The 27,531-nt window shown below is 45.1% G+C and overlaps 1 protein-coding gene across 1 annotated transcript in view; it reads left to right on the plus strand.

Moving 5' to 3' along the window:
* Positions 1–23,294: 23,294 nt before the first annotated feature.
* Eepd1 (endonuclease/exonuclease/phosphatase family domain containing 1) overlaps positions 23,295–27,531 on the plus strand; it is a 134,314-nt gene continuing 130,077 nt past the window's right edge. The window contains exon 1 of the mRNA XM_004652289.2: positions 23,295–25,055. Coding sequence (XP_004652346.1) covers positions 24,178–25,055 — 878 coding nt within the window. The 5' untranslated portion in view covers positions 23,295–24,177. The remainder of the gene's footprint in view (positions 25,056–27,531) is intronic.

Consider the following 27,531-nt stretch of genomic DNA (forward strand, 5'->3'; position numbering starts at 1 on the left):
TATCATAAATAAATAAATTACTAAAACTTAAAGAATAATGGTTAGAAAGGCTAAATTTTATGTTATGGACATACAACTAGAATTTTCAAAGCTAGGTTCTGTTGTATTCAAGCCAAGAGCCCCTTTTCAGGGTGGCTTATGTTAGATGGGTGTCCAGGGAGAGGTAGGTGTCCAGGGAGAGACGGCTGTCAGAAATGCACAGTGCAGAGTTAAGGAAGAGCCTGGGCTTCCGGGAACTATTCCTAGGCGGCTGACTGTGGCCCATCCGCTTCTCTCTGCTGCCTGATGCTCTTTTTTTTTCTGTTCTCTGTCCTTGCTCACTCATGCTTCAAGCTTCATTCCTCTGCTGACTTTCCAAGGATGCTTCCTCGACTTCAGACACTTGCTCACTGCCCTACTGATACCCAGAGCCTCCAGGTCAGCCCGTGAAGGAATCAGATTGGTCACCCCATTTACCGGGGCATGGGCATATTCCAGAGTCTGGTAAGCTTCTGCTCTGGCCAATCCCCTTTGTCCAGTTAATAGCCCTTGCCTAGGGCAGCCACATTAGCAGGGCTCTGGCTGCTGGCTGTCCTAAGGAGAGGCAGGGGATAGCAGAGACGTCTATTACTATGATATCAGCAGCTTACTCTAACACAGTCACCTAATCTGAAACCTCAGGAATACTGGTTCCCCAAGCATGCCAATACCAGAGATTCTTTCCCTCTCGTTCGTTCCTTTCCCTCACCTTTGCTTTATTTGCTATTCTGTCGCTCATTTACCCAAGAGACAGGAATGGATTTTTGAGGCAAAGCGTATGCTATTCATATTTATGTCTTCCTATCACCTGTAGTAGCACTAAAATGTTGCTGAATAAACTAATTGATGACCCCAAATGATAAAGCACTGGATTTGGGATTTGAGGACCCAAGTTAAGTTAGTGTCTGTGTGACCTTGGAAGTGAAGCAAATATCTCTGGGTCTGTAAGACACATGGGTGAGAATGACTGAATAGTCCAAAGCATGGTCCACTGCCCCCTGAAAGGAGTTGAATGGGCCTGTTCACTGCCAGATGTCTCCTTGCCTAACGCTGTCCCTAGGAACTTCAGCGGGCCTGAGACTCCGAAGAGCCTTGCTTAGTTTCCCAGCACTAATGGCTCTGGATTAGAGAGGCGAAGTGACCTTGGCTCCCTTTCCTTGTTTTCTGCCTTGATCACACTTGTGGTTGTCTGAGGTTTGTTTTCCTACATTTATCTGTGACCTACAGGTCACCATGTCCACTGAGTCACATTCCAGCGCAGTTGCCTTCTCCTTATCTCAGGAAGTGATATGGTACCTCCTGGCACCAAGCAAGATAAGGCCTATTATTCCGAGGCTGCAGATATGCATGTGAGGGCACAGGAGTGGGCAGCTGCTCCCTGGGCAGGCCCAAGAGTGGATCGCTATCATAACCCCCCCCCCCCGTGTGACTAGTGGGATGCACAATCCAGCTTTAGATTTTAATCTCAGCAACGTTAAATATCTTCAATGGTTCTGATAAATAAGTAGATCGTGTAACTTATTGGGGAGCAGGAAGCAAGGAAAATGCCATCAAACGAAGAAATCTGGGCAAGGTCAGGGCTTTGAGGAGTTGGGCTATGCCCTGCACTGTGCCTAGAGAGAACCAGAAGCTGGACGGGCTGACACCGTAGCAATGGGCCCCTTGGTATCCAGCGCCAGGATGGCGAATGTGTGAAGGGGGCAGTTTTCTTGTCTCTTCCAGCTTCTGAGAGCTTTGATGTTCCTTGGTTAGTTGGCAACATTTCTTCAGTCTCTGCCTCTGTCATAACATCCTAATAACATGACGTTCCCCGGTAGCAGAGATTGGGCTTTCTACATATCATTTCACACCCTGTTGACAAAGAAAATCACATTCAGATGCAGCAGCATCCAGTAAGTATGATACGCTCGGTCCCCTGTGCCCTGGCTGTGAGCAGTGAACAGCTTATGCTCTCCTTTGAGGGGCTGTTCTGGGTTCCAGGGGAGGATCTTCTGGAGGTCAGCCATCCCAAACAAGTAAGGGATGCCAAAGGTATTGAAGGCGTAACTGTTAGACGAGAGAGGCTGTCGTTTGGAATCACTGTGCCGTGGGACCCAGGTGCCAGCCGGCCTGGCCCGATTCCTGCCTCTCTCACGTTAGTAACTGTTCAGATATGTGTTGACTGCTCTGCACTTTGTCGTCTCCACAGGCAATGCCAGCGGTAACGACTCATCCCAGTGGTCTTCCTTCACCTGGGGGAGATTTTGCCCCACCTCTCCACGAAGAAGCACTGTTTTCAGATACTTGATTGTCACAACTGGGGGCTGTTCCTGGATTTTGGTGCACAGAGGTCAGGGAGATTTCTGGCCATCAAGCCACAGACAGGGCAACCTTGCACAGTGTACAGTGATCTGTTCCAATAGTATCAAGGTTTAGAAGCCCTGTCACCTCCTTACAGGGTTATTATGAGCTTTGAAACTAGACATCAGGGTACCCATCATATGCTTGCGCCAAGTCAGCCCAATCAGTGGCAGTTCTACACACTGAAAAGCAAGGTGTGGGGCTGGAGAGATGGCAAAGTGATTAGAGGTACTTGCTTGCAAAGCCTGCCAGCCTGGGTTGGGTTCCCCAGTACCCATGGAAAACCAGATACACAGTGTGGTGCGTGCATCTGGGGTTCATTTGCAGCAGCCAGAGGCCCTGCTGTGCCCATTCTATCCCCCCTAAATAAATACGTAAAAATTAAAAAAAGAAAAGTAAGGTTTAAAAAATTATATTTATTCATTTTTGACACTTTCCAACATGCGTTTTGATCTTATTCCCTTCAGTTACCCTGTCTTATCCCCTCCCACTAACATCCTTCTGCCCCATTACTCCCCACCTTATTTTCATGCCTGTTTTTTCCTTTGGCCGGCGAGTTGAGTCAGGGTTGCCTGCGTGATCATGAGTGGAAGGTTTATTTACTGTGGCTATACCACAGCTGCAGCCGAGGCTCTTTCTCTTTCTCAGGAGCCCTTAGCTGCCACTAGCTGCTCTAGGAGGTGTGGGGTCTTAGGAATCTTTTCCCATCCGGGATGAAATACCGACTCCATCTTGTGCAGGAAACCATAGCTTCTGTGAGTTCATGAGGGTAACAGCCATGTTGTATCTAGAAGACAACATTTCTAGCTCTCTTCCGCAACCTGTGGCTCTTACATTCTCTCTGCTCCCTCTTCCATGAGGCTCCCTGAACCTTAGCTTAGATTTCCTGTTTGAGGCTGAGCACAAAGTAGTCACTCCTTCTTAGAAATTTTCCAGCTATGGGGCTGGAGAGCTAGCTTAGCAATTAAGGCACTTGCCTGTGAAGCCTAAGGAACCAAGTTTGATTCCCTAGGACCCATGTATGCCAGCATCTGGAGTTTGTTTCCAGTGGTTGGAGGCCCCTGACATGCCTACTCTCTCTGCCTCCCCCCATAAATAAGTAAATAAAAATATTGTAAAAAACAAATTTTCCATCTATGGATCTTTGCATTAACCTCTGTCCATTGTAGTAAGAAACTCCCATGATTCAGGCTTCAAGCAGTACTAATCTAACAGAACAAATATAGATATTTAGAATGCAGTTATGCTGTCTCTTTAGCATAGCCACTTTGTGTCTAGAAGACAGTGTTTCCAAAGCACTCCTTCCCATCCTTTGGCTCCTCAAGTGTTCTCTGAACCTTGGCTGTTATGATAGAAAAGTCTCATTTCATGCTGAGCACTTGACTATTACTTCTTAGCACTTTGAGTTTTGAGCCTCCCCAAGTAGTCACTGGCACCTGAAAAGAGAAGCTTCTCTAGCCCAAAGAAAGAGCCATAACCATAAGTATCTAGAAGGCAATTTGGTGAGTATAACATATCTAGCCAAACAACAGTAGTAGCTTCCCCCTCCCCCAGGGCTTAGGGCCTTCTCAGCCATAGGCTTTTAAGTACATTTTCAGTAGCAGGTATGAATTCCCTCCTGTGGAGTGGGTCTCAAGTCCAATCAGAGAGCAGTTGGTTACTCATATGACAAAATACCACTATTGCACTAGTTAGCACATCTTGCCTGGCTGACCAATTCTGCAGCCTGGAGGCTAACATAGGACCCTAAGATAAGGTCCAAGGTAAAGACTGTGGATGAATTTTCTCTCCCTGTAGGCTACCCAGCACTTTCCAGCATGATGGCAGCTATAGTCAGAAGGGAGAAGGCCTCCTGCTGAGTTCTAACTTGATTGCTCAGTGTCCTGCAACTGAAACTTGCCAAATACTTTTTTTTTAAATTTTTTTTATTAACAACTTCCATGATTATAAAAAATATCCCATGGTAATACCCTCCCTCCCCCCACTTTCTCCTTTGACTCTCCATTCGCCATCATATCTCCTCCCCTTCTCAATCAGTCTCTCTTATTTTGATGTCATGATCTTTTCCTCCTATTATGAAGCTCTTGTGTAGGTAGTGTCTGACACTGTGAGGTCATGGATATTCAGGCCATTTTGTGTCTGAGGGAGCACGTGGTAAGAAGTCCTACTCTTCTTTTGGCTCTTACATTCTTTCCGCCACCTTTTCCACGATAGACCCTGAGCCTTGGAAGGTGTGACAGAGATATTATAGTACTGAGCACTGTGGTCACTTCTTTCCAGCACCATGATACCTTGTGAATCGTCCCAAGGTCACTGCCATCTGAAAAGAGAAGATTCTCTACCAAAAGTGAGAGTAGCATTAATATAAGGGTATGAACATTAAGAGAAGTTCTTACTGGGCAGTTTGATAAGCATAGTATATACATTTAGCCAGATAGCAGCAGACATTACACCCCTAGAGCTCATGACTAACCCCATTTTTTAAAATTTAAATTCGTTTACAAGGTAGTATGCTTCCATGTGGCTCATTCATATGTCCTCAGTTTCAGTTCATCCTTCCGCCACCTTTTTCTCACCGTCATCCCCCTGCAACTGCCTTTGCTTAAACCTTTCCCTTCCAATATTACCCACTTGTAGTTGCATGTCCATGCCTTGCCGGACCCTCCCCTCCATAAACCCTTTCTCCTTCCTCTGTTCCCTTTCTAACTTATCGGCCTCTACATACTCTCTGACATATACCCACTAACCTAGAAATTCCAAGCTAGGGTCTGCATATGAAAGGGAGCATGTGGAACATGCGGCATTTGTTTTTCTGAGTCTGGCTTAACTCATTCAGTTTGATCTTTTCCAGTTCCATCCATTTCTGATTCATGGACATGATGCATTATGTTCTTTGATTTATATATGTTGAACCATCCCTGCAATCTATGCAATGAAAACCCACTTGATCACAGTATATGATCTTGACATGCTCTTGAATTCAGTTTGGAAGTACTCCCCTAAACATTTCATATCTATGTTCATCAGAGTGACTGGTCTAAAATTTCTTGATGTTGTTGGATCTTTATCTGGTTTTGGTTTCACAGAGTATAGAATCGTTCTTTCCCTTTTTATTATGGAGGAAGTGAAGAAGTATTAGTTTTAGTTCTTTCTTAAAAGATGGTTGAATTCTGTATTGAAGCCAGGAGGACCAGTGCCTTTTTTAGTTGGGAGATTTTTTTTTTTTTTTTTTTTTTTACCATTGCTAACTTTTTTTTTTATCTTCATCTTGTTGCTTCTTATAGATATTTTTAAATTATTGGCCTGATCTTGGTTTAATTTTGGTTGGTTATGTGTATTTAGATATTCCTCCATTTATTCAAAGTATTCAATTTGGTGAAAAAAGTTCAAAAATATGCCCTTATGGTTTGCTGAATTTTATTGGTATCTGTTGTACTTTCGATTTAATTTTATTAACCTGGGTCTTCTCTCTTTCTTTTTGTTAGTTTGGCTATTGGTTTATCTTTGATCTATATGTTTAGTGTTTTAACTGTGATGTGATATGGAGAGTTTCTTTTTTTAGTTCTGTCTATTTAGTGTTAGATATTCTTCTTGTACTGGAATGGGCATCCTTTTCTTTAAGTTTTGGGAATTTTCTACTATTATTGCCTTGAAAATATTCTCTAGAGCTGGAGAGATAGCTTAGCAATTAAGGTTTTTACCTGTGAAGCCTAAGGACCAAGGTTCGATTCCCCAGAACCCACATAAGCCAGATGCATTAATGTGGCACATGTATCTGGAGTTTGTTTGCAGTGGCTGGAGGTCCTGGTACACCCATTCACTCTCTTTGTCTGCCTCTTCCTCTCTTTGTCCCTCTATCTCAAATAAATAAATAGATGAAACAGTTTTTTAAATATTCTGTATTCTTTTGGCATAATGCTCTTCTTTTTCTATGCCTACAGTTTTTAGATTTTGCCTTTTCATGGAATCCTAAAGATCTTAAATATTCTGGTCATATATTTTTGACTGAACATACCAATTATTCTACCTTGTCTGCAGGCCCCAGTATTTTGTTCTCTCTGTATTCCATCATACTAGTGAGGCTATCCAGTGAACATTTTATCTCACTTATTGTATTTTTCATTTTCAACATCATTTAAGTTTTTTTTTCTTTGATATTTCTATATCTTTACTGAATTCCATTCTCATCTCTTCCACTGAGTTTATTTCAGGTGATTATTTATGTTCTCTTGGGACTTCTTTTATTTCTTTCTACATATTTATAAACACTAATTTTTGTAAAGGTAAACACAAATAGAAGGTGGAGCTGTAGGAACCAAAGACAAGGAACAAGTCATGGAGGGTGAAGGTGACATAGCTCAAGGTACACTGAGAAAGGGAGGCAAAGGCGTGGTAACAACTGATGTAGAATAGCTCCACTTTCCAGGAGGCTGAGGCTCAGCATCCCTCACAACTAAAATAGACTATGTTCTTCGGGAGAGGAAATTGTAGAGGGAAGGGAGGAGAAAAAAACAAAATTAAACAAAACAAGAGACAAAACATAAAACAAAGTACAAACACACCTCCCTATCACACGCACACACACACACATACACTCACGTATCCAACCAACCACAGTAGAGTGAGAGCTGAGCTGGTTTGCTAAGATGGCAATAGGTGTTGGAAACGGACAGGTGTAGATATAGAAAGAGCAACGTAGAGACAGAGGATTTGGAAACTGCCTGGCCTGGTATTTGGTTCTCATCTGGGCTTCCTCAGCTCCTGGAATGGTGTTTCTTATGCCAGAACGTCTTCTCTTGACTTGCATGGGAAGCTCTGTTCTACCTCCGGAGTCTCGGTTCTGTAGTCAGGCCCACCACGTAGGTTTGCCAACTTTCTTTCCTCTGGAGCTGAATCTGTGAGTGTGGCTGGTTCTGCAGTTGTTTCTAGCCAGAAAGTTCTCTTGTTGCAGTTCAGTCCATTTTTTAAAGTGTGTGGGTGTGGTCAATTTCTCCTCCAGACTTTGGCAAGTATCGGGGCAGGGCACATTAAATACATCATCGGGAGTGTCTAAATTTCAAATTCCAAACCTCTCAGCTGGTGCTTGCCTGCACTCTCCTGGGGAATCTTTCAACTTCAGATTTCCTTTTACAGCAGGTCTAGGAACTGGAGTACTTAGGTGGTTTCCTCTGTGGCTGTGGAGTGTTTCACAGCTGTATACAACCATATGCACTTACTAGAGTCTTCAGAATATGAAGAACAAGGCTCTCATATTCAGAGCTACATTGCAAGTATTTGAGAAACACGGAGAATGTAAACTTGAATGGGTAAAGCAAATGGGTATCTCTTCTTGGCCTTGTAGCTAAGATCAAGTGTAAAGCAGACAGAGACATAGGAGGATGCAGGGGTTAGAAGTGTGCTTATCTCATATGCCTTGTTCCTTCTACTTAAGACATCATATAATTCTTTTGCATATTATGCAACCTTTTTGGGGGGTTGGGAGGGTTGAGATCGGGTCTCACTCTAGCCCAGGCTGACCTGGAACTCACTCTGTAGTGCCGGGCCGGCACTGGTATTATTCACAGTGATCCTCTTACCTCTGCCTCCCAGAGGGCTTGGACTAAAGGTATGTGCCACTATGCCCAGCCCTTTAAATTCTATGAATCCGGAGCTTTTATTTACCTTTTACAAGTGAGAAAACTGAAACTGCCCAAGAGCTTAGTGTCTTGCCCCTGGGTTACATACCTGGGGAAGTACAGCTAGTGTATGTGGACCCAAGTCTCTTCGTCACTGAGCCCATGACTGTTGGTTGCTCTGCTATAATTCACACGTAATCACTGCAGCTAGGAAACATATTAGCCACAAATCCAGCAGTGTAGATGCTGAGGATGTGCACAGGAAGACTGGCAGGAGAACTAGGAACCACGTTCAGATTTCTCAGGAACCCATAAGGAATCTCTGACATGCTAAAGTCTCTCCATTCTTTCTGCATTTGAGGCCAGGGCTCTATTGAATTTCTTTCTGGTGTCATATATACATTTATATCAGTCCTGACACCCAGAAACAATGCAAAATCCTAAAAACGTTAATCACTTATTTTCTCTCCTAGACCTGATCATGACAAATCTTACCCCCTCAGCATAACTGAGCATCAGTGGAGAAAGCATCTAATTCAATCAGATTTGACAACAATGTCAGGAAGCTGAGAATGGAAGTATATTCCTGTAAAATTCATATACACACAAACATATACACACACATATATATGTATATGTATATATATGTATATACATGTATATACATATATGTGTGTATATATGTATACATGTATATATGTATATATATATATATATATATATATATATATATATATATATATATACACACACACACACATACATACATACATACATATATATGCGTGTATATGTTTGGAGCAGTCTAACATCACTTGAAGTTAGACAGTGATTAGAGATTAGTTGTCCTATAAACTCCAAAAGTAGCCACTAAGATAATATGAAGATAAATCACCAAGAAGGCACACAGGAGATAAAATGAAATTATAAAAGATAATCATTCTACCAATGCTGTGCATTTAGTTATCAGGGACGTGCAAATTAGTTTCCCAGGGGGATACAGCTTCATACCCAGCAGGATGACTGTAGGTAAGAGGATAGATGCTGATCAATCCTAGGACAATGGGGAGAAACATGTACACTTACACACTTCTGGAGTGAGTTTAAACCAAAAGCAGCAACTTTGTAACATCCTGGACATCATATGACCCAGGAATTCTACTTCTAGATACATTCCCAGCATAAATGAAACATGTTTACTTACAAACCTATACATGAATGTCCACAGTAGCATTATTTGAAATTATCAAAGAGTAGAAACAACCCAAATGTTTTCCAACTGACTCACAGATAAATGAGGATGGTATACAGCAGAATCCATTAAAAAGGCATGAAGCACTGACATATTTATAACACATGCTTATAACATAGATGTACCTTGAAAATATATGCTAAATGACAGAGCCAGTAGCAAAAAAATCAGACCTATAGTGAATGCTTATATTTATATGAAATGTCCAGAACAGGAAAATGTATAGAAACTGAACATAGATTAGTATTTGTTTAGGGATAGGAAGAGGATAAGAATGAGAGTGCATTATGGCAGTAGCTGAAAATACAGTGTTTCTTTAAGGACTAATCAAAATGTTTTATAACTGATGGCGACAGTTCCACAGGTTTGTGTGTACACGAAAATCATTGATTTAAATATTTGAAGTAGGTAAGGTCTACAGTGTATGAATTATATCTTTAAAAATCTGTTACAAAAACCAACTAATTCTAAAGTAGGCAGAAAAAGAGACACAAGGAACAGATGGAACAAATAAAAAACCAAAAGTAAAAGGTGTAATCTAAATCTAATGATGTCAGTCATCGCATTATGTCTAAATGGTCTTGATGCTTCAATATCAAAGACAGAATTTGAGATATTGGATAATCAAAAAAAAAAAAAAGATCCAGTTTTTCTTATCCTGCTTCTGATCACTGTAATAAAATACTTGGGACTAGGTAAATTATTATGGACAAAAATGAATTTGGCTCATGTCTTTTTTGAAACTGAGGAGACCAAGAGAATAGAGTGGGCATCTGATGTGGGTCTTTAGCATGATGTCATTTTGTGGCGGAAGAAGAAGAAAAAGGGACAAGAGAGGATGACAAGAGAGAGGAAAGGAGAGGGGGAAATGTTCACTAAAGCATGAATTAGCAGGACACGCTGTAGACAATGAAATCAACCAGCCTGTCAAGAATTACACAGGTGTACAACAGTGGCACACAGCCTCCGCAGGTAACCAACTGTTCTCTAATTGGACATGAGGAGAGAACTCACATCTGGTACTGAAAACCAAGTCAAAATCCCATTGTCAGGAAACTTGCCAACTCTAGAGAGAAATCCCCCTCCCATGTTCTCTTGAAAAGAAGAGTGGGCTTGCATGCCAAAAAACAAAACAAAATCTCTCAAATCTGCATACCCTCTTTTCACTCAAGCTCCTGTTTGGAGAATCTGCTTTATTTTACAGATGGCAGAGAAAATGGAGAAAAACCACAGTCCATCCATAAGACAAGAAGTTACCCGACTGCCCACCATGAGATGTGCCACCTCTACCACATCTGCCATGGGCCAGAAGAAATCGTAGGGGAAATGATCACATGAACACTGCTCTTACTGCTAGCCTGACAACCAGCTTCAGGTTGATGGTGACAAACATGGTGACCCATCAAAACCTATCAAAGCAGAAATCCAGGGGCTACAGAGAACTCAACGCTAAGTTAGACTGCCAGCAAACCTGCCATGGCTCAGAGGACACTGTGGGAGAGGGACCAGAAAGATTGTAAGAGTCACAGAACGTGTGGAATACCCTGAGGCTCCATCCTCTGCTCCCCCACGGGGACTGACTGAGCTGGGGCCAAGGGATAAAAGAGAATAACCTGTTAGAATTAACATAAAATAAAAGTTAATATTAGAAAAAGATCTTAGATCACTGAGGGAGTGTCCTTGAAGCAGATATTAGGACTCCAACTCCTCTTTGGATTTTTTTGCTTCCTAGCCACCATGAAGTAAACAGAAGTGCCCTGCTATGTATGGGCTACTGCCATAAAGACTGATGCTGCCATGGGCCCAAAGTAACAGAACCAAATGAACCAAACCTGAAACCCTGGGCCCAAACAAGCCTTTCCTCCTTATATATTGACTACCCAGGTATTGCTGTCAGTTTTGCATTGCTGGCAAAAAAAAAAAAAAAAAAAAAACACTAGACCAAGAGCAGCCTGTGGGAAGAAAGGGTTTATTTTGGCTTATAGACTTGAAAGGAAGCTCCAAGATGGCAGGTACAAATAATGGCATGAGCAGAGGGTGGACTCACCTCCTGGCTAGCATTATGTGGACAATAGCAGCCAAAGAGTATGCCAAACACTGGCAAGGTAAAGCTGGCTATAATATCCATAAGCTGGCCCCAACAACGCAACACTTCCAGGAGGATCCAGTTCCCAAATTGCCACCAGCTGGAGACTCAGCATTCAGAACACAGAAGTTTATGGGGGACACCTAAATCACACCACCATGCCAGGTATTTTGACACTATGATGGCCATATGACTACACAAACTTCACAGTGTTTTCCTAAGAAAGGGTGGTATTGTGAGACAGTCCATATAATGGGGCAAATAAGTGCTGTCTGTATGGCCACTTTGCAGCAGTCTTTATGCACATTAGTAAGCTAAAGGCCATGAGAACATCTGCAGCCACGAGATTCATTTCAGTTGTTTCAATCCAGTAATTTGTGATCATAAGTGTATCTTGAAGAATGTTCCATGGTGCCTTCTGAGGCTCCCTAAAACTTATTTTCTGCCCACTTTGGGGAGGAAAGAGCCAAATAAATGCTGTGTGTATGGCCTCCTCTCAGAGGTCATAGCTCTCTTCAGAATCATTTGCAGTTGAAGTGCTTACATTCACCAGAGGCAGCAGGATGTGGAAAAGGAGTGGGCCCTGGGTCCAATGCGTGATTCCCCAGCCAGTAATGACTCTGCCTTTCAAGGCCTCATGTAGCGCTGGGCTCTGGGCTCTCCTACCCCTATAATCCCTACAGTTCAATGGAGTGAACATGCTTAGTTACTTATCTTTGGTTGGTACATTTTAGCAGTTTTATTGAAGTATAATTTACATAATATACTACATATATGTGTGTGTGTGTGTGTCCCTTTAATTGTAGGAGTACATAATGCAATATAACCCACTTTAACAGGAGTGAGTGTGTTTTTAAGACTGCTATTAACACTGGCCATTGGAGTGAGCATGCTCCAATACTTTTTGCCTCATTTCCACTTAGACCTGAGGAGGTTAGAGCCCCACCATCAAGTATGGCCTCTGCAGATTTCTATCCAACACTTATACTTAGATCTCACTGACCTTCTGATGGAACTGGTCTGGGGAAGGGCCTGGACAATAAGGTTGGAATAAGTGTTCTATGTTCTTCCAGGGTGAAAGACCACTGCCTGTGAGATGCCTTCCCACTGTAGCCTTTCTTGTAACCTTTGTGGTTTGTGACCTTCATAAGCCCCACTTCTACATGGGACTGCATGCCTGCTCTTAGGAATATGTGCTTGCCTATGGAACAGCAAGCAACAGCTTTTGTCATTAAAAAGAAGGCAGTCAAACAAAACAGCCCAACAAAGGGAAAGCAATATATGCAACTCTACATACCGTTGCTTGCCAAGATTCTAGGCTTGAGGTCAGCATTTTCTTTTTCTGGAGAGACATTAGCAAATGTGAGAGCATGTTCACAGTGGCCTTTAACTGAGAACTTCTGTTTGATATTATAGAGTGACAGGCAGAGAAATGAGAAGGGAGCGATTTTCCACAGAGAAGCGCAATGGTGTTTAATGCTATCTCTGGAGTCTCCTAAATCCATCTTCCTCACAGGCATCAGGTCACGCTCTGGAGATGTTCCAAAGATTTTGGAGACCCACTTAAAAAAAAAAAAATATATATATATGTATGTATATAATTGACAACTATACTTATAGACAATAAATCATGGTATTTTCTTCCCCTCCCCCACTTTCCCCTTCATAACTCTGCTCTCTGTCACATCCCCTACTTCTCTCCATTAGTCCTTCTTTTAATTTGATGTCATCATCTTTTTCTCCTATTGTAAGGGTCTTATGTAGGTATTGCTAGGCACTGCGAAGTCATGAATATCGAGGCCAACTTCTGTCTGGACAGTTGCATTGTAAGGAGTGGTGCCCTTCCTTTGGCTCTTACATTCTTTCCGTTATCTCTTCTGCAATGGACCCTGAGTCTTGGAGGGTGTGATAGAGCTGTCTCATTGCTGGACACTCCTCCGTCCCTTCTTCTCAGCATTATGTTTCCATTTGGGTCATCCTGTGGTCACCACCATCTGAAAAGAGAAGCTTCTCTAACCAGAAGTGAGAGTAGCATTAATGTATGAGTATGAACATTAAGAGTAGTGCTCTCGGGGCATTTTGGTGAGAATAATATATGCAGTTATCCAGACAAGAGCAGGCTTTATTCCCCTAAGGCTCATGACAACTTGGGGACCCATTTCTAAGAGAGGTGAGGCTGTGGGGCCCTGGGGGATTCCACCAGGCCTTCAGTTTACCAATATTTGGGAGCAGCATGGCTACCAAAGAATAGCAATGGCCATGTTGAAAGAAAGGAACAGAGGAGAAACAGGCCAGAGCATCATGAGGCTGAACAGGTGTGGGCATGGTGACCAGGCTACTGCTTCTGCTTGGTGAGCCTGGGTGGGAGGCAGGGAAGGTGAGATCTACCTGCTATTCTTATACTTATGGGAGCCTCACTTTTGTTCCTTAGCTCCAGCACAGAGCCCGAGGCTGAGCTGAAGGCGCCCCCACACCCCACTTCCAGCAGTATAGGCTCCAAGAGCACCGTTTTAGCTGGCCAAAAGGAAGGAGTCGCTGCCTGGCCTCCCTTTCTGCTGGACTGTGTGGAAAGAGAATGCCTCCAATTTTCCAGAAGCCAAAGTAATGGAATCTCCTAAGAAGAGTATTTCTCAAATACTTAAATTCAGTAAACAAGAATAAACTGTTCTGTGAGGAAGAAGACATCTAGAACTAACTGGAATTTTTGCTTTTTAGGAGGAAATAAATAATGCCAGCGGGAGCTTCATTTCCTAAGTGCAATGGTGAGAACCTCATTAACTGTGAAGATTAATGAACATTATTTTCTGAAATAATTACTCTGGAGGGGAAAACACAGTGTCTCTGGTGGTAAATGCTCTCTAGTTGGGTGTGCAAATGAGATCCTTATCCTGTTGGGACTTTGCCATTTACGATGATCCCCAACCAAATATACAGTAAGAAATAAAATGTCTGTGGGAATGCATTTAGGATGTCAGGAAAATGACAAAGGACCAGCCATGAAATGAAACAGTAAGTCAACAGAAAGCTTTGAAAGAGACATCTGAGTTCCCTGGAAGTTGTGGATGGAAATTCTGGTTTCCGACTGTTAGCAACCTTTGATTGAATGGTTGATACTTAGCCACCCTATCAAATTGAAATGAATTATTGCAAAATGTTTTGAGTTCTTACCACATGCTTGGCCCTGAACTAGACAATGGGCCATAGTGATGAGGTAGGGCCCTAATCTCTTGGAACTTCTGTGCACATAGGAGGGAGGCCCTCGGGAAGAAATGGAATTGGTACTGCAGGCAAGAGTACCAAAGACATCCTGAGATGGGCATGGTGGAGTATGCCTTTAATCCCAGCACTAGGGAGACAGAGCTAGAAGGATCACCATGAGTTCGAGGACACACTAAGACTTCATAGTGAATTCCAGGTCAGCTTTGGCTGGAGTGAGACCCTAACTTGAGAAAACAAACAACCAACCAACCAAACAACAACAATCCCCCCCATAAAACAACCCCCCTCCAAAAACCTAAAAGACTTCTTGAAAGATGTGCTGTGAGAACCAGTGATGGGTGATGGAACACTCAGAGACCTATGAAGACCTGAGCCCCTGTAGTCCACTGACAGGTGTCCAGGTTCCTGTCCACGCCTTCATGCAAGACTGGGTTCATATGTTTGGGGGACCTCTTGTTTTCACTAGTGTTAGTGCTCTGAACATTGAGGAGTTCCAATATTTTAGGCCATACTTGTCCCTAGTCATAGATTTTGGAGAGGGCCTGAATTCTACTGTAGTTGGCATACCTGTGGCTGGAAAGCTTCCTGCGCTGGAGTCCTGCTCATGAAATTCTGAGCAGAGGGAGGTCCAAGGGCAGTGATGGATACTTGGTGTCTGTCCACAGCTTGTTGGTGGGGCCTCATTCTCAGATGCCAATGGAGCCATATCACTAACCCAACACTTTAGAAAACAACACATTTTTTTGACCACCACAGCTCCAAAAGCTGCTGGTTTAGCCTTGCACCTAGGGGGAAAATTATATTTCCTCTGTAGTTTCATCTATTAGCCAGACATTAAAGGAAGGGGTTAACAACATTCCTAGGATGTTTCCCCCTCTCTCTCCCGTCTCTTCTATTAAACAGTACAGTGAGGATGGGCATGGTGGTTCACACCTTCAATCTGAGCACTTGGGAGGCAGAGGTAGGAGGATCACTGTGAGTCTGAGGCAAGTCTGGGACTAGAGTGAGACCCTACCTTGAAAACAACAACAACAAAAAGTACTTGAAAACTGGATGTCATGGCATATGCCTGTAATCCCAGAATTTATGATTAAGACAGGAGGATTGCTGAGTTTGATTCCATTCCTGGCTATATAATAAGAAACAAAACAAAGAAAAGGAAGGGTAATCTAACTGACATAGTCATTTTTTAAATTTTTATTTATTTATTTGACAGAGAAAGAGGAAGAGAGAGAGAGAGAGAGAGAGAGAATGGGCACACCAAGACCTCTAGCCACTGCAAACAAACTCCAGATGCGTGCACCCCCTTGTGGATCTGGCTAATATGGGTCCTGGGGAATCTAACCTGGGTCTTTTGGCTTTTCAGATAAATGCGTTAACCGCTAAGCCATCCCTCCAGCCCTTAACTGACCTATTTAGAATGGAGTGGTGGTGGTATTTAAGTGCTAGAAGTACAAGTGTGTTTAAAAGTCTCAGGGAACCAAAGGCAAGTATCTGGGGTCGTGAAGCGGGAGCCATGTTAAGATAAAGAGTGTAGAGTCACAGGCTGTCTTCCTCTGAATCAGGCAGAAGTTGTTTTGGTCCAGTGGTGGGAAATCTTCAGGGGTAGGAATCCAAAATAAATATTAAAAATAAATCACTATTATCCTTTCCAGCAAGTGATTATTTTCCTATTTATTCACCAAATAAGTTATAGTTTTATAAATAGAATGCCTGCATTTGGCCTCAGTGTATACTTAGCAGCCTTTTCTTTATTCACACATGTACACAAAAAATCCCCCACAGAACACTCATAAATCAAAGCCAGTAGTAGATAAAAAGAATTATATTGCCACAATATCACTCATGAGATTTATCTAGACATGAAGATTGTTTCAGCATTTGAAAATTTATTAATGTACCATGTCATATCAAAAATGAAAGAAGATGACACATGATTTTATCAATAGATCCAGAAAAACGTTGAACAAAAATCCAATATTTATTCATGATATAAACTCAGCACACTAGAAATACAAGGAACTATTTCAAATTGATAATGAACATCTATAAAAAGCTCTCAGAATATTATTTTTAATGTTGAGAAACCAGAAGATTTCCTACTAAGGTTAGGGACAAGGCAAGAATAATCCTTGCTGGATGATCTAGCTAATGCAGTAAGACAAGAAAAGTCAAGAAAGGGAATATATACTTGGAAGAAATAAGGTGGACTTTTAATGTACACCATACAGTGGTGTTTGGATAAAGGCAAAATGAACTCACAATAGGCCAAATGTGATTTAATAGAGGGTCAGAGTGATGTGTTTGAGCACTTTCCCCACTGACTGTACTCACAGCTTTAACTTAGATTGAGGCAGTCCAAGCTATGGAGAATCTGAGCATAAGACAGATCATGAGTTCACATCAGACTAGATCATGAGTTATTTGTTTATCAGGAAATCTTTGGAGAAGCTGTGTTTCCAGCCTTCAAGAAGTTCCACCCAAGGTGCATAGTTTTCCCTGTCCCCAGGCTTAGCCTGTGCAAACATTAGTATTTTGCCAATTAGCTTGATCTCCACAATTTTGCTCATAGAAGACATGACTTTCTATGTAGAAAATCTGAAACAGATGATCAGCTATAGTGTATAAACAATTATATCAAAGTCTCAAGTTACAAGGTTAATATATAACAATCATTTCCCCACATACCAGGAATGCACATGAAAAATTTGATATAAAAATGATACACATTAGGAGCTGGAAAGATGGCTTAGCGGTTAAGCGCTTGCCTGTGAAGCCTAAGGACCCCGGTTCGAGGCTCAATTCCCCAGGAGCCACGTTAGCCAGATGCACAAGGGGGCGCACGCATCTGGAGTTCGTTTGCAGTGGCTGGAAGCCCTGGCGCGCCCATTCTCTATCTGCCTATTTCTCTCTCTGTATGTTGCTCTCATCTCAAATAAATAAATAAATAAACAACAAAAAAAATCAAAAAAATTACATACACTAGCATCTTCTAAAATGAAGTGCTTTAGCATGTATCTAATGAAACAAATGCAAGATCCACATCAGAAAATGTATAACTCTGATAAGCAATAAGAGGCGTAAATGAAGTGAGAGAATTCCATGTCTATGGATAGGAAGGCTCAATATCATCAAGTTCCTTGAAATTTGATTTACAGACTCAATACAATGCTAAGCAAAATCTCAGTAAACTGTTTTAAATTATTTAAAATTTAACTTATTTTAAATACTGAAAAAAGCCCAATCATATGCATAGACTAAAGACACAGAGTAATCAATTAAAAACTAAAGGAGAAGAATGGAGTTGGGGGCTGACACTACCTTTTGTTGAAACTTAGTACAAAGCCAAAGTAATCAAAGACAGTAGGGGATTGTGATAAGAACAGACAAATAGCTTGAGGATGTGGCCTATTGATAGGGTGCTTGTTTGAAATGCATGAGGCCCTGGGTTCAATCCCCAGCACCAACAAACAGGACAATAAAGGTGATCAGAAAGCCCAGAAATTGATCCACACAAATGTAGGCAAAAAAAATAAATAAATAAAATTTGTTTGACCCTCAGTCTTGGTATGCATCCCAAGATTGCCACTCAACTCACAATCCTCCTGCCTCAGCTTCATTAAAAATTTAAAATGCATCATAGATATATTTCAATGTCAAACATAAAGTATAAAACTACTAGAAGATACTATAAAAAAGTCTTGATGAGTTTGGGTTTGGTGATAAATTTTTAGGTATAATAACAAAGGCAAAATCTATGAATAACTGACAAACGGGACTTTTAAAATTAAAAACTCTATTCACCACAAGCCTCTAAAAGAGAATAAAATTGCAAAATACATATTTGATAAAGGACTATGTTCCAAAATATACAAAGAACCCTACAACTAAAAAAAGAAGCAAAACTTGGTTGATGTGAAAAAATTTAAAACTGGGCTGGAGAGATGGCTCAGCAGTTAAGGTGCTTGCTAAAAAGGCTAGTGACCTTGGTTCAATTCCCCAGTACCATGGCCAAGGCCAGAGGGGATCCTAGGATGTTTTTCACTTTCCTCTACGGTCAGCCACATTTCAGATCAGCTAGAAAGAGAGGCACTTTGATGGGTGCAGATGCAGAGCAGGCATGTGGAACCTCAAGCAGTGGGTAGAGACGCCACAGTGGCCACCAGAAAGCCCACGAGGAGTCAGGCAACGCTCTGCGACTTGCTCAGAGTCGGAAGGTCCTGAGTGGTCCTGAGTCTGAGGTGGTAGAAAAGGTGGCATATGCTGGGCGCTTACGGCTGCAGGGAGGAGCAAGGAAGGAGGCGCAGGATGCCCACCCTGCTGTGCCCCACCCCCCCGCAGCAGCATCTCACACAGAGCAGAGGAGGATGGCTGGCTGCTGGCCATGGATCAGCGAGGCTGAGATAAGAGCATGCCCACCCTGCCTGGCACTCAGAAGTGTGGTGTCAAGCTGAACACTGAGCGTGGTGGGTCAGGAGCTGCCCAGGAGACAAAAGAGAGGTGGGGGGGGGCACTGGGGAATTCTGTTTCCCCCCTTCCTCTCAGATCCTCTGGGTCTTCTCCCTCATGACTGTGAGGCAGGGGGATGCTCTGTAGAAAACACCGAACATCCACAGTGACAATTCTTCATGTTTCTTTTTTTTTTTCCAGAGTTGATGCTTCATTCTGAGCAACTCAGCTGTCCCAGGACCATTACCTGCGGCTGTTCAAGGGGAGGCCCCTGAACCCTAAAATTTCCCTGTGACCCAACTGAAAAACAAATAAAACACATCCCCAAGAGAAAGCCCAGTCTAGAGAGAACATGGCTGCTTGTCAGTGGATGGGAACAGGGCTGCACCAGGGGCGTTGGCATGTGTTGCAGCCGAGTAACAATGCCCCAGCTTCGGCGATGCTCCTGCTGTGAGGCCACGGTGAGGTGCCAGAGCCAGCGTCCTCTCTCCTGCCCCGTGGATCACTGGGTCCTCCGCGAGTGGCCGCTCTGCCCCAGGGTGTCTGCTGGGCTGCTCCGGGGTGAAGGACGCAGAGAGCTCTCCACACCAGCAAGTCAGCCGTACTCCAGCGTGGTTGCCGGGCTCCCTGGCTTGGGATGGACGACGCTGAGGAGCATGCTGGGACGCCTGGCTGGCTGGGCTGGACACAGTCTCTACAGGCTGCTTGCTAGCTCAGTGCTAGATACTCAGAGATGGGAATGCAAGTGCTCCTGCTATTTGGGGTGTCTGTAGCCAGATTCCATGGCCAGGTGTGGAGGTCACAGGGGCTTCCATTGTTGCTGTCCACCTATATGCCACATGTCACAACACACAGTGAGGTAGGATCCCTGCTAATGCCTTGGCTTTCCACAGTTTGGAACAGGGAAGGCCTACTCTGGTACAGATCTATTGTTGAGATCATTGTATTCAACCAACATTCATCTTATCCAGTGCACAGGGTTGGTGCCAAGGGCACTGCCATTACCTGGCTGGATGTTATAATTGCCTTGGAAGTGAGTGTTGCTTTGTAGCAATCCTGGGGACTGGCGTTTGTGGATTGCAACATTTTTCCTATTCCTCTTTCAAGTTTTACACTAACCTGTGCTTTCCAGGCAAGTTTCTCAGAGTAAGTTACCTTTATGCTTGAGGCTCATTCCTTTCCTCTCCCTTTTATTTTAGCATGCAGTGGTTTTCCTTATTTCATTTCTATGTTACTGCTGGCCTGTAAGCTCTGGACAAAGAAGAATTAGGAATTAGAAATCATTGTATTTCCAGTGCCCACCACATGGTGTTGAAGTTGAAAATCGACCAATGCTTTCTCTTCTTAACTTCCACCACTTTCCCTTGTCCCTCATCACCGCTTACATTTGAAAGTGCTGACTAAGAAGCAAAAGTCCACTGACCTGGTCCTCCCTGACCAGACCCCAAGTAGGAACTATTTTGTAAAGGGCAGAGGCCACTCAATGTGGCATTTGGCAAGGATGATGTAACCTCTGCCCTTTGAGATCTCAAATATCAAGTGTGATCGTAATATCCTTGGAAAGTCAAGTACAATTGGCTTAAGCTTCCATTCTTTGTATAATGAAACCCCTACCCAGCCTCTCATTCTCAATAGGGATTCTCAGAAGTCAAATACATTATCATATTATCTCAATCTCATTTTTTGTTTCCTTGGATCTCTCTGTTGTCTCTTGTGTTTTAGCTGTTCCCTTCTAACTATAACCCAAGAGGTTCAGCTCCTTTGGCTAATTCCCTCCAGACAGAACTCATCAGTGAGCACTGTACATCTTATAAAAGACCGAATGTGTGTATATAGGAGTGAGAGAGGAAGAAATATATATATAATAACACAGTAGATTAGACTATTAGACATCATCCATTTTCTCATCTTCTGGGGCTCTTTTCCCTCGGCTTACACTTCAAAATGAGGAATTGATCATTGTGGTGTTAGCTGCTACCTTAACTTGTTGGGCCCCTTTACTCCCTTCACCCCTTTAAGCCTTCTCTCCATCCTGGCTTGCCTTACTGCCAAATAAATGAATAAATATATAAGTAAACTAATTAAAACAATTAAAAATCTCATCTTTTCTGCAAAAGTGATTCCTTTGTGCTTATTTATTGAACCATGCTAAGCTGCACATATAAAATATAAAATCAATTAGTTCCGACGTATGCAACTACAATGTCTCAAACAACATTTCTATCACCCCCTTAAGATTTTTGTGTGCCCTTTTCAACCCATTCCTCCTTTAAACCCATTCTTATCTACCACTACTATATTGTGTCCACATGCACATTCATTTATATTTTGCAGTATATTCTCTCTTTTCTGGAAATTCTTCACTGCTGTTGCTTTTATTAATATTTTATTGCCTTTTTGTTCAGCAATATCACACGAATTGTTTATTCATTTATTTAATACTTGTTCAGCAATATTCCACTATTTATTTATTTAATAGTTGTTCAGTAATATCCCACTAATTATTTATTCATTTGTTTAATGCACCAATATGTTTTATGTTATTATAAGGAAATACCTTGAGCTAGGAACTTATTTTAAAAAGTGGTTTAGTTCACAGTTCTGGTGGGAGGGCCTGAGAAGAGGGTAAGGCTTGGGCATTCTTATTATCCAGTCAGATTAGCTTGCCTGAAAAAAAAAAAAAAAACTCCAGCAGAAGAAGGTCTCATAGGTAGAGTCGGATAAGCCACTGACTTCCTTGGTGCTGGCTGAAATCCTGCTAGAGATAAGATCTAATCTCTAGCTTCCCCAGAGATCAGCAATCCCCTCCTCCCACTCACTTTTGGTCTAAGCGCTTCTGAGGGTCCTAACATCCCTACCTGTAACATTTGGCCAACCTGAGCCGCTACTCATTTTACATCTAAAGAACCTCTGGGGCCGACCTGCAGAGAATTGGAAGCAAAAGCTTTGGTTATATCAGTTAGGTAAGACCTATTCCTCAGAGTATGTGAACAGCCCCAGGGCAAAGTGTTCAAGGGTACCGAGGCTATCACTTTTTTGTTTAGCCCCATACTCTAGCTCCAGGAATCCTCTCTAATGCAAGAGGCCCTTTAATTTTTAATTTAAGTTATCCTTTCACAATGTGATCCAAAAAGTGTTCCAAGTTTTGGAAAGCAGCCTATACTTCCCAATAGCAGTTCCTTCCTTTTTAGTTATTAAATGCTTAAAGAAACATGCCCTTATTTTCTCTTGTGCAAGTGAGCAGCATTATGTATGTGGTGGTCTGAATATGATTGCATGCCCCCCATAAAGTCAGGTGTTTAAGCAAGCTTATAACTTGGGTCTCCCATCACCTGGCTGGAGGGGGTGTCACTGGGGGAGGATCCTGAGGTCCAGCCCAAAGGTGTGTTTGGGGCCGGATCTGATTCCAGCCCGAAGGTGTGGGTTGCAGTGTGGGCTCTGGCAGTGGGGATTCCTGTCTGCCGCTATTTGGTTTTGCTGGCTGCTGGTGGCATTTCTTTCTGCTTGGTTCTATGACAGGGAGACAGCTTCTTTAACCACTGATGGAATCCCGCTGGATCTGCGAGCTTGAAATAAATCCCTTCCTCCCAACAAACTGTGTTTGGTTGGACATTCACCCCAGCTTTGTGGAAGTGACGGTGACATCCACAAGAGCCCACAGGAGGTGGTGCGAGCTCTCTTTTTAGCAGCCCACAATTCGCGCACATTAGTGGATGTTGGCAAAGGCCTAAAGTGGTGGTAGAAATGAATTAGTTCTAGGACGTGAGGGCAAACCGGGTCTCACTGGGTGTGCCCTGGCCTTCCTCCCTATGTCCCTAAAACAAAATGTAGGCACATCTCACCCAGGGAGGTCCCACGCAGCCTCTACCCAAGTACAGCCAAGCCCTTGGACCAGGCAGGAACCCGGTGTGCAGAACAGCAGTGGGCATCACCATCTCCCAGGTCTCCTCCCAGCGGCTGCGGCGTTGGCCCCGCCCCAAGCCCTAATCCCCGCCCCCCTGGCGGCGTGGCCACGCCCCCGCGCCCTCGGATTGGCTCTCCACCCCGCCTCGTCCCGCGGCCCCGCCCCCGCGCGTCCCCCTCCCAGGGGATGCGGAGTCCAGAGGTTTCCGCGCGGGAGAGGAGGCGTGGCCTCCGGGCGGAGGCGGGCGGTCGGCGGGGATCTGGGCTCCGACGCCCCGGCCAGCGGCGGCGGCGGCGGCGGCGCGGGGCTCTGAAGGCGCTGGGCGGCGGGCGGATCCCGCGCGCCTCCCACTGTGCGTGGATCCACGCCGCGGCGGAGCGACGCGCGAGTCCCCGGTGCGGCCCGGGGCTGGCCGAGCTCCTCCGCCGCTCACGACGGGTCCCTGCCCGCTCCAGAGGGCCACGCTTGACTTTGTTGCCGTCCCTCCGCAACCCCAGCGCACCGAGGCGGCGTGGAGGACATCCCCCCCCCCCCGGGGAACACACCCGCCCCTCCCCGCTACCCGGGCCCCGGACGGCGGCTGGACACCGGCTTCCTCCCGAGCTGCAGGTGGAAGAGGCGGCGAGGTGGGACGCGGCCGGCCGCGGAGGAGCTGGGCGCGGGAGTCCATCGGCCGGTCTTCGGTGCCCTCACCCCCGGTCTGCACCGGGTGCGCGAGTTCCAAAGTGTCCGGCGTGGAGTCGGGGGGGGGTGGACTCTGGTGTGCGTTGTCGGGAGCCTAAGTGAGGAGTGGCCTCCAGCGCCCAGTGTGTCCAGGTGAAGGGACGCTGATGGCGATCAGTCTCTTCGTGACACAAGTGCCTTTATAGCCTCTTTTGGACCCCGGGGAGAGTGTGGTCAACAAAGCGGACGTCTCCACTTGGAAAATCCACGTGGGCCAGCCTCCATGCATCTTGCATGGTTTTCAGAAGTTCACCTGTCCGTCCCCCACCACCACCACGATCACCGGATCACCGCCGCCACCACCCCCGCTAGTCTGAACTCAGGCACCAAGTAGGAAGTGCGGAGAGCTGACTGATTCATTTAGTCACTTTCCCTGTGGATTTCTAAGTGGCCAAGCAAAAGGTTAATTTTAAACACTAAGCATGGACGATTTTGATGCTTGTCTGCGGTAGCAACTTCTACTCCTCAGCCCCGGATCCTTCCACTCGGTGCTTTACAGGCCACTGGGCTTCTTCCTCAGCCAGAGTTGTGTCGTAGAGGCCTTCCTGGGCCCCCCTGGTCTTGCTCGGCTATGGGAAGCACCCTGGGCTGCCATCGCTCCATTCCCAGGGACCCCTCAGACCTGTCCCATAGCCGAAAGTTCAGCGCCGCCTGCAACTTCAGCAACATCCTCGTCAATCAGGAAAGGCTCAACATCAACACGGCCACCGAGGAGGAGCTCATGACCCTGCCCGGGGTGACACGTGCCGTGGCACGAAGCATCGTGGAGTACAGAGAATACATCGGTGGCTTCAAGAAGGTGGAGGACCTGGCACTGGTCAGCGGTGTGGGTGCCACCAAGCTGGAGCAGGTCAAGTTTGAGATCTGTGTGAGCAGCAAGGGTAGCTCTGCCCAGCACTCTCCCAGCTCCCTGCGGCGGGACCTGCTGGCCGAGCAGCAGCCTCACCACCTGTCCACGGGGGTGCCCCTCACGCCCCGGGTCAATATCAACACTGCCACCCTGGCTCAGCTCATGAGCGTGAGGGGCCTCACGGAGAAGATGGCTGTCAGCATCGTGGACTACCGCAAGGAGCATGGCCCCTTCCTCAGCGTTGAGGACCTGGTGAGGATGGATGGCATCAACGCGACCTTCCTGGACAGAATAAGACATCAGGTGTTTGCGGAGAAGTCCAGGCCCCCATCTACCCACACCAACGGGGGTCTGACCTTCACAGCCAAACCTCACCCCAGTCCCACCTCGCTGAGCCTGCAGAGTGAAGACTTGGACCTGCCTCCGGGGGGCCCCACGCAGATTATCTCCACCAGGCCCTCGGTGGAGGCCTTCGGAGGCACGAGGGACGGGCGGCCCGTGTTTAGGCTGGCCACCTGGAACTTTCAGGGCTGTTCCGTGGAGAAGGCCAACAACCCTGGGGTGCGGGAAGTGGTGTGTATGACGCTCCTGGAGAACAGGTGAGCTCGGGAACCAAGTGTGCCAGGGCCGGGAGGGTGAAGGGTGGTCTGGCATGGCCTCTTCTGTGGATGGAAATGGGTTCAGTCTGGGGCTAGGGAGGAGAAAGAACGTTTGCTCTGGAGGTCTGGGCCAATACTGTCACCTGAAGGTGAGTGCTGTGAGATGGACCCCCTAATGTAGGGGTAACTGAAGGTTGAGTGGGTGGTACTGCTTGGTTTATAAGGCTTCATAGAATCGGACACTCAGCCTGGGAAATGGGGTGCTGTTTTGCCTGGGGAGAGAAAAGCTTTTTTTTTATGAATGAGTGGGAAAATCATATTTTCTCTCATCAAATACATTTATTTGTGTGTACAAAAATCATCTGAAAGACCAGGGGTTAACTAGAGCATTGTGAATAAATTACCATTCTTTTTCTTTATTGGACATAAACGTGATTTTTAGTGTTTCATCTCTCCTGCCTGTCCCCTAGCCAAAAAGGCCAAGCTGACCTGTGTGAAAGCTGACATGTGTGAATTTTGACCAGATTATTCCATCTGAACCAAAGGAGAAGAGCTGTGATATAGGCTGTTAACAGAGAATGTTTATAATTATTCCCAGTGTTGCTTTCTGTAAGAACATCCTCAAATTCCCCATAGAGCCAAACAACACATTATAGAACTGCTGCTTTTGTTAGTAAAATCGTGTGCAGTGTAATGTCATGATAGGCTTTGGGAAGAAAATAAATACTATAGTGGTTCCTTCTGGGTCAGAAATCCTTAGATCCTGGTCTTGAGGGGAGCTGACTTACCATCTACCTGAGGGGTACTGCTGGTGGCTCCTTGCTGACTTCTTTTGCACAGTAGTAGTTGATAAGCTTGGCAGGGTGGCATTTTGGTGACACAGAGTGAGCTCACAGAGGGAAATCAGTGTGTTGTGACTGGTCATTAGGACAGATTAGTGAGGACAAAAGCAGGTCAGTGTGTTTTCCTATCACTGTCCCACTGGCCCATTCTTATCACTGAGGAGGGAAGGACTGTACCGTGGATCAGAGAAAGGGCCGGGAGACCCCGATCCTGTGTGGGCTGTTTGATACCCTACCTTGTTCCTTCTGCAAAGTCATCTTGCTCACTGGGAGAGCTGGCCTCAGTCCTGCGAGATTGATACACACGAGGTCTGGCTTGATTGCAGTGCTCATCCGTAGCCTCCTGGGTGCATGAGTGGGAAAAGGGAAGAGGGCAGAGGTAAGCAGGGCAGCTGCTCAGCGACTCCGGCAGGTCCTGTTAAGACCCACCGGGAGTTAACGAGAGCAGTGGTCTGGATCTGAAGTTGTCCCTAGGAATGACAGCCTGGGAAGTCAGTGTTCCCTCCAGTGTGGCCTCTGGATCAGCGCCATCAGCTACGACCCCAAAGCGCCTGGATTTCAATGTTTTAATAGCCTCTCCCAGCGCTTCTAATACACACTAGAATATTGTACTGAGAGTTATGGTGTTCCATGTTGGCAGCGTTTCTCTCTGTGCTTCACAGCACCTCCCTCTGTACCGGCTTTTCTAGAAAGTTTAGCGGTTTCATGCAGAGATTTCCAGGTACTTTTTCCCCTTCCCTCCTTCGATGGTTTTGATCATCCTTATTGGTTCCATAATATTCAATCTGTCTAGGATTAGAGGAGCTTTTGAGCTTCTAGAACATATGAGTGTGGACAGTGGCAATGGAAGGGTGAGAGCTGAATTTGGTGGTGCATGTAGGTAGTTTCATAGTCCCTCATACTCAGGGGGCTGAAACAGCCAGCCTGGCTCTGCAGTGAGGAGGGGGCCGATTAGGAGCTCCCTATGAGGAGCACCAATACTTCCAGTCCAGCATGGGGTTTGCCTATTTTTGTTAAGCTTCCCTGGGGACGATGGTTTGTCAAAGACATGTAACTGCTCTAGTCAGGCAGGAGTACATGAGAAGCTTACTCAGACCCAGCTAGGGCAGAAGGGAGCAAGTGCAAGCCATGGCCAGGTGGCCTGCACTTCCGTCAGACTCGCTCACACTTGGCTACGTGGGTCCTGGGAGCTGGTGGTTCCTGTTGCCTGGCCCCAATGTAGTCAGTATCCTGGGGATTCCGAGCGCACTGCTAGCATCTGGTAAGAAATAATAGGCTTAGGGCCTGATCTCCTACAAAGCTGGGGTGGGGGCACTTGCCTGTGCAACTGTCCTAGGACACACAGGCTGTCATAGAGTCCTCTGTGACTGGGGCCCATTCTCCAAGAGCTCTGTGTGCATCCTCATTCAGGGAAGTCTCTAAACATTTCCAGTTGCTCCTCTTATTAGTAATAAGAGACACCCTTAGTATGAGCAAGAACGGATATGGGTAGGGTTCGGGGGGCTCTTTTTCTCCCGTGTGTACACATACATTAGAATAGCTCCCAGCCTTCTGGATAGGGCTGTGCATTTCCCACCATCTTTCATGGTCACTTAATTTCCACAGTAACTCCAGAAATTAGGGCATACTTGCGC

Source organism: Jaculus jaculus, chromosome 11, assembly GCF_020740685.1.
Source record: "Jaculus jaculus isolate mJacJac1 chromosome 11, mJacJac1.mat.Y.cur, whole genome shotgun sequence".
NCBI classification, from domain to species: domain Eukaryota; kingdom Metazoa; phylum Chordata; class Mammalia; order Rodentia; family Dipodidae; genus Jaculus; species Jaculus jaculus.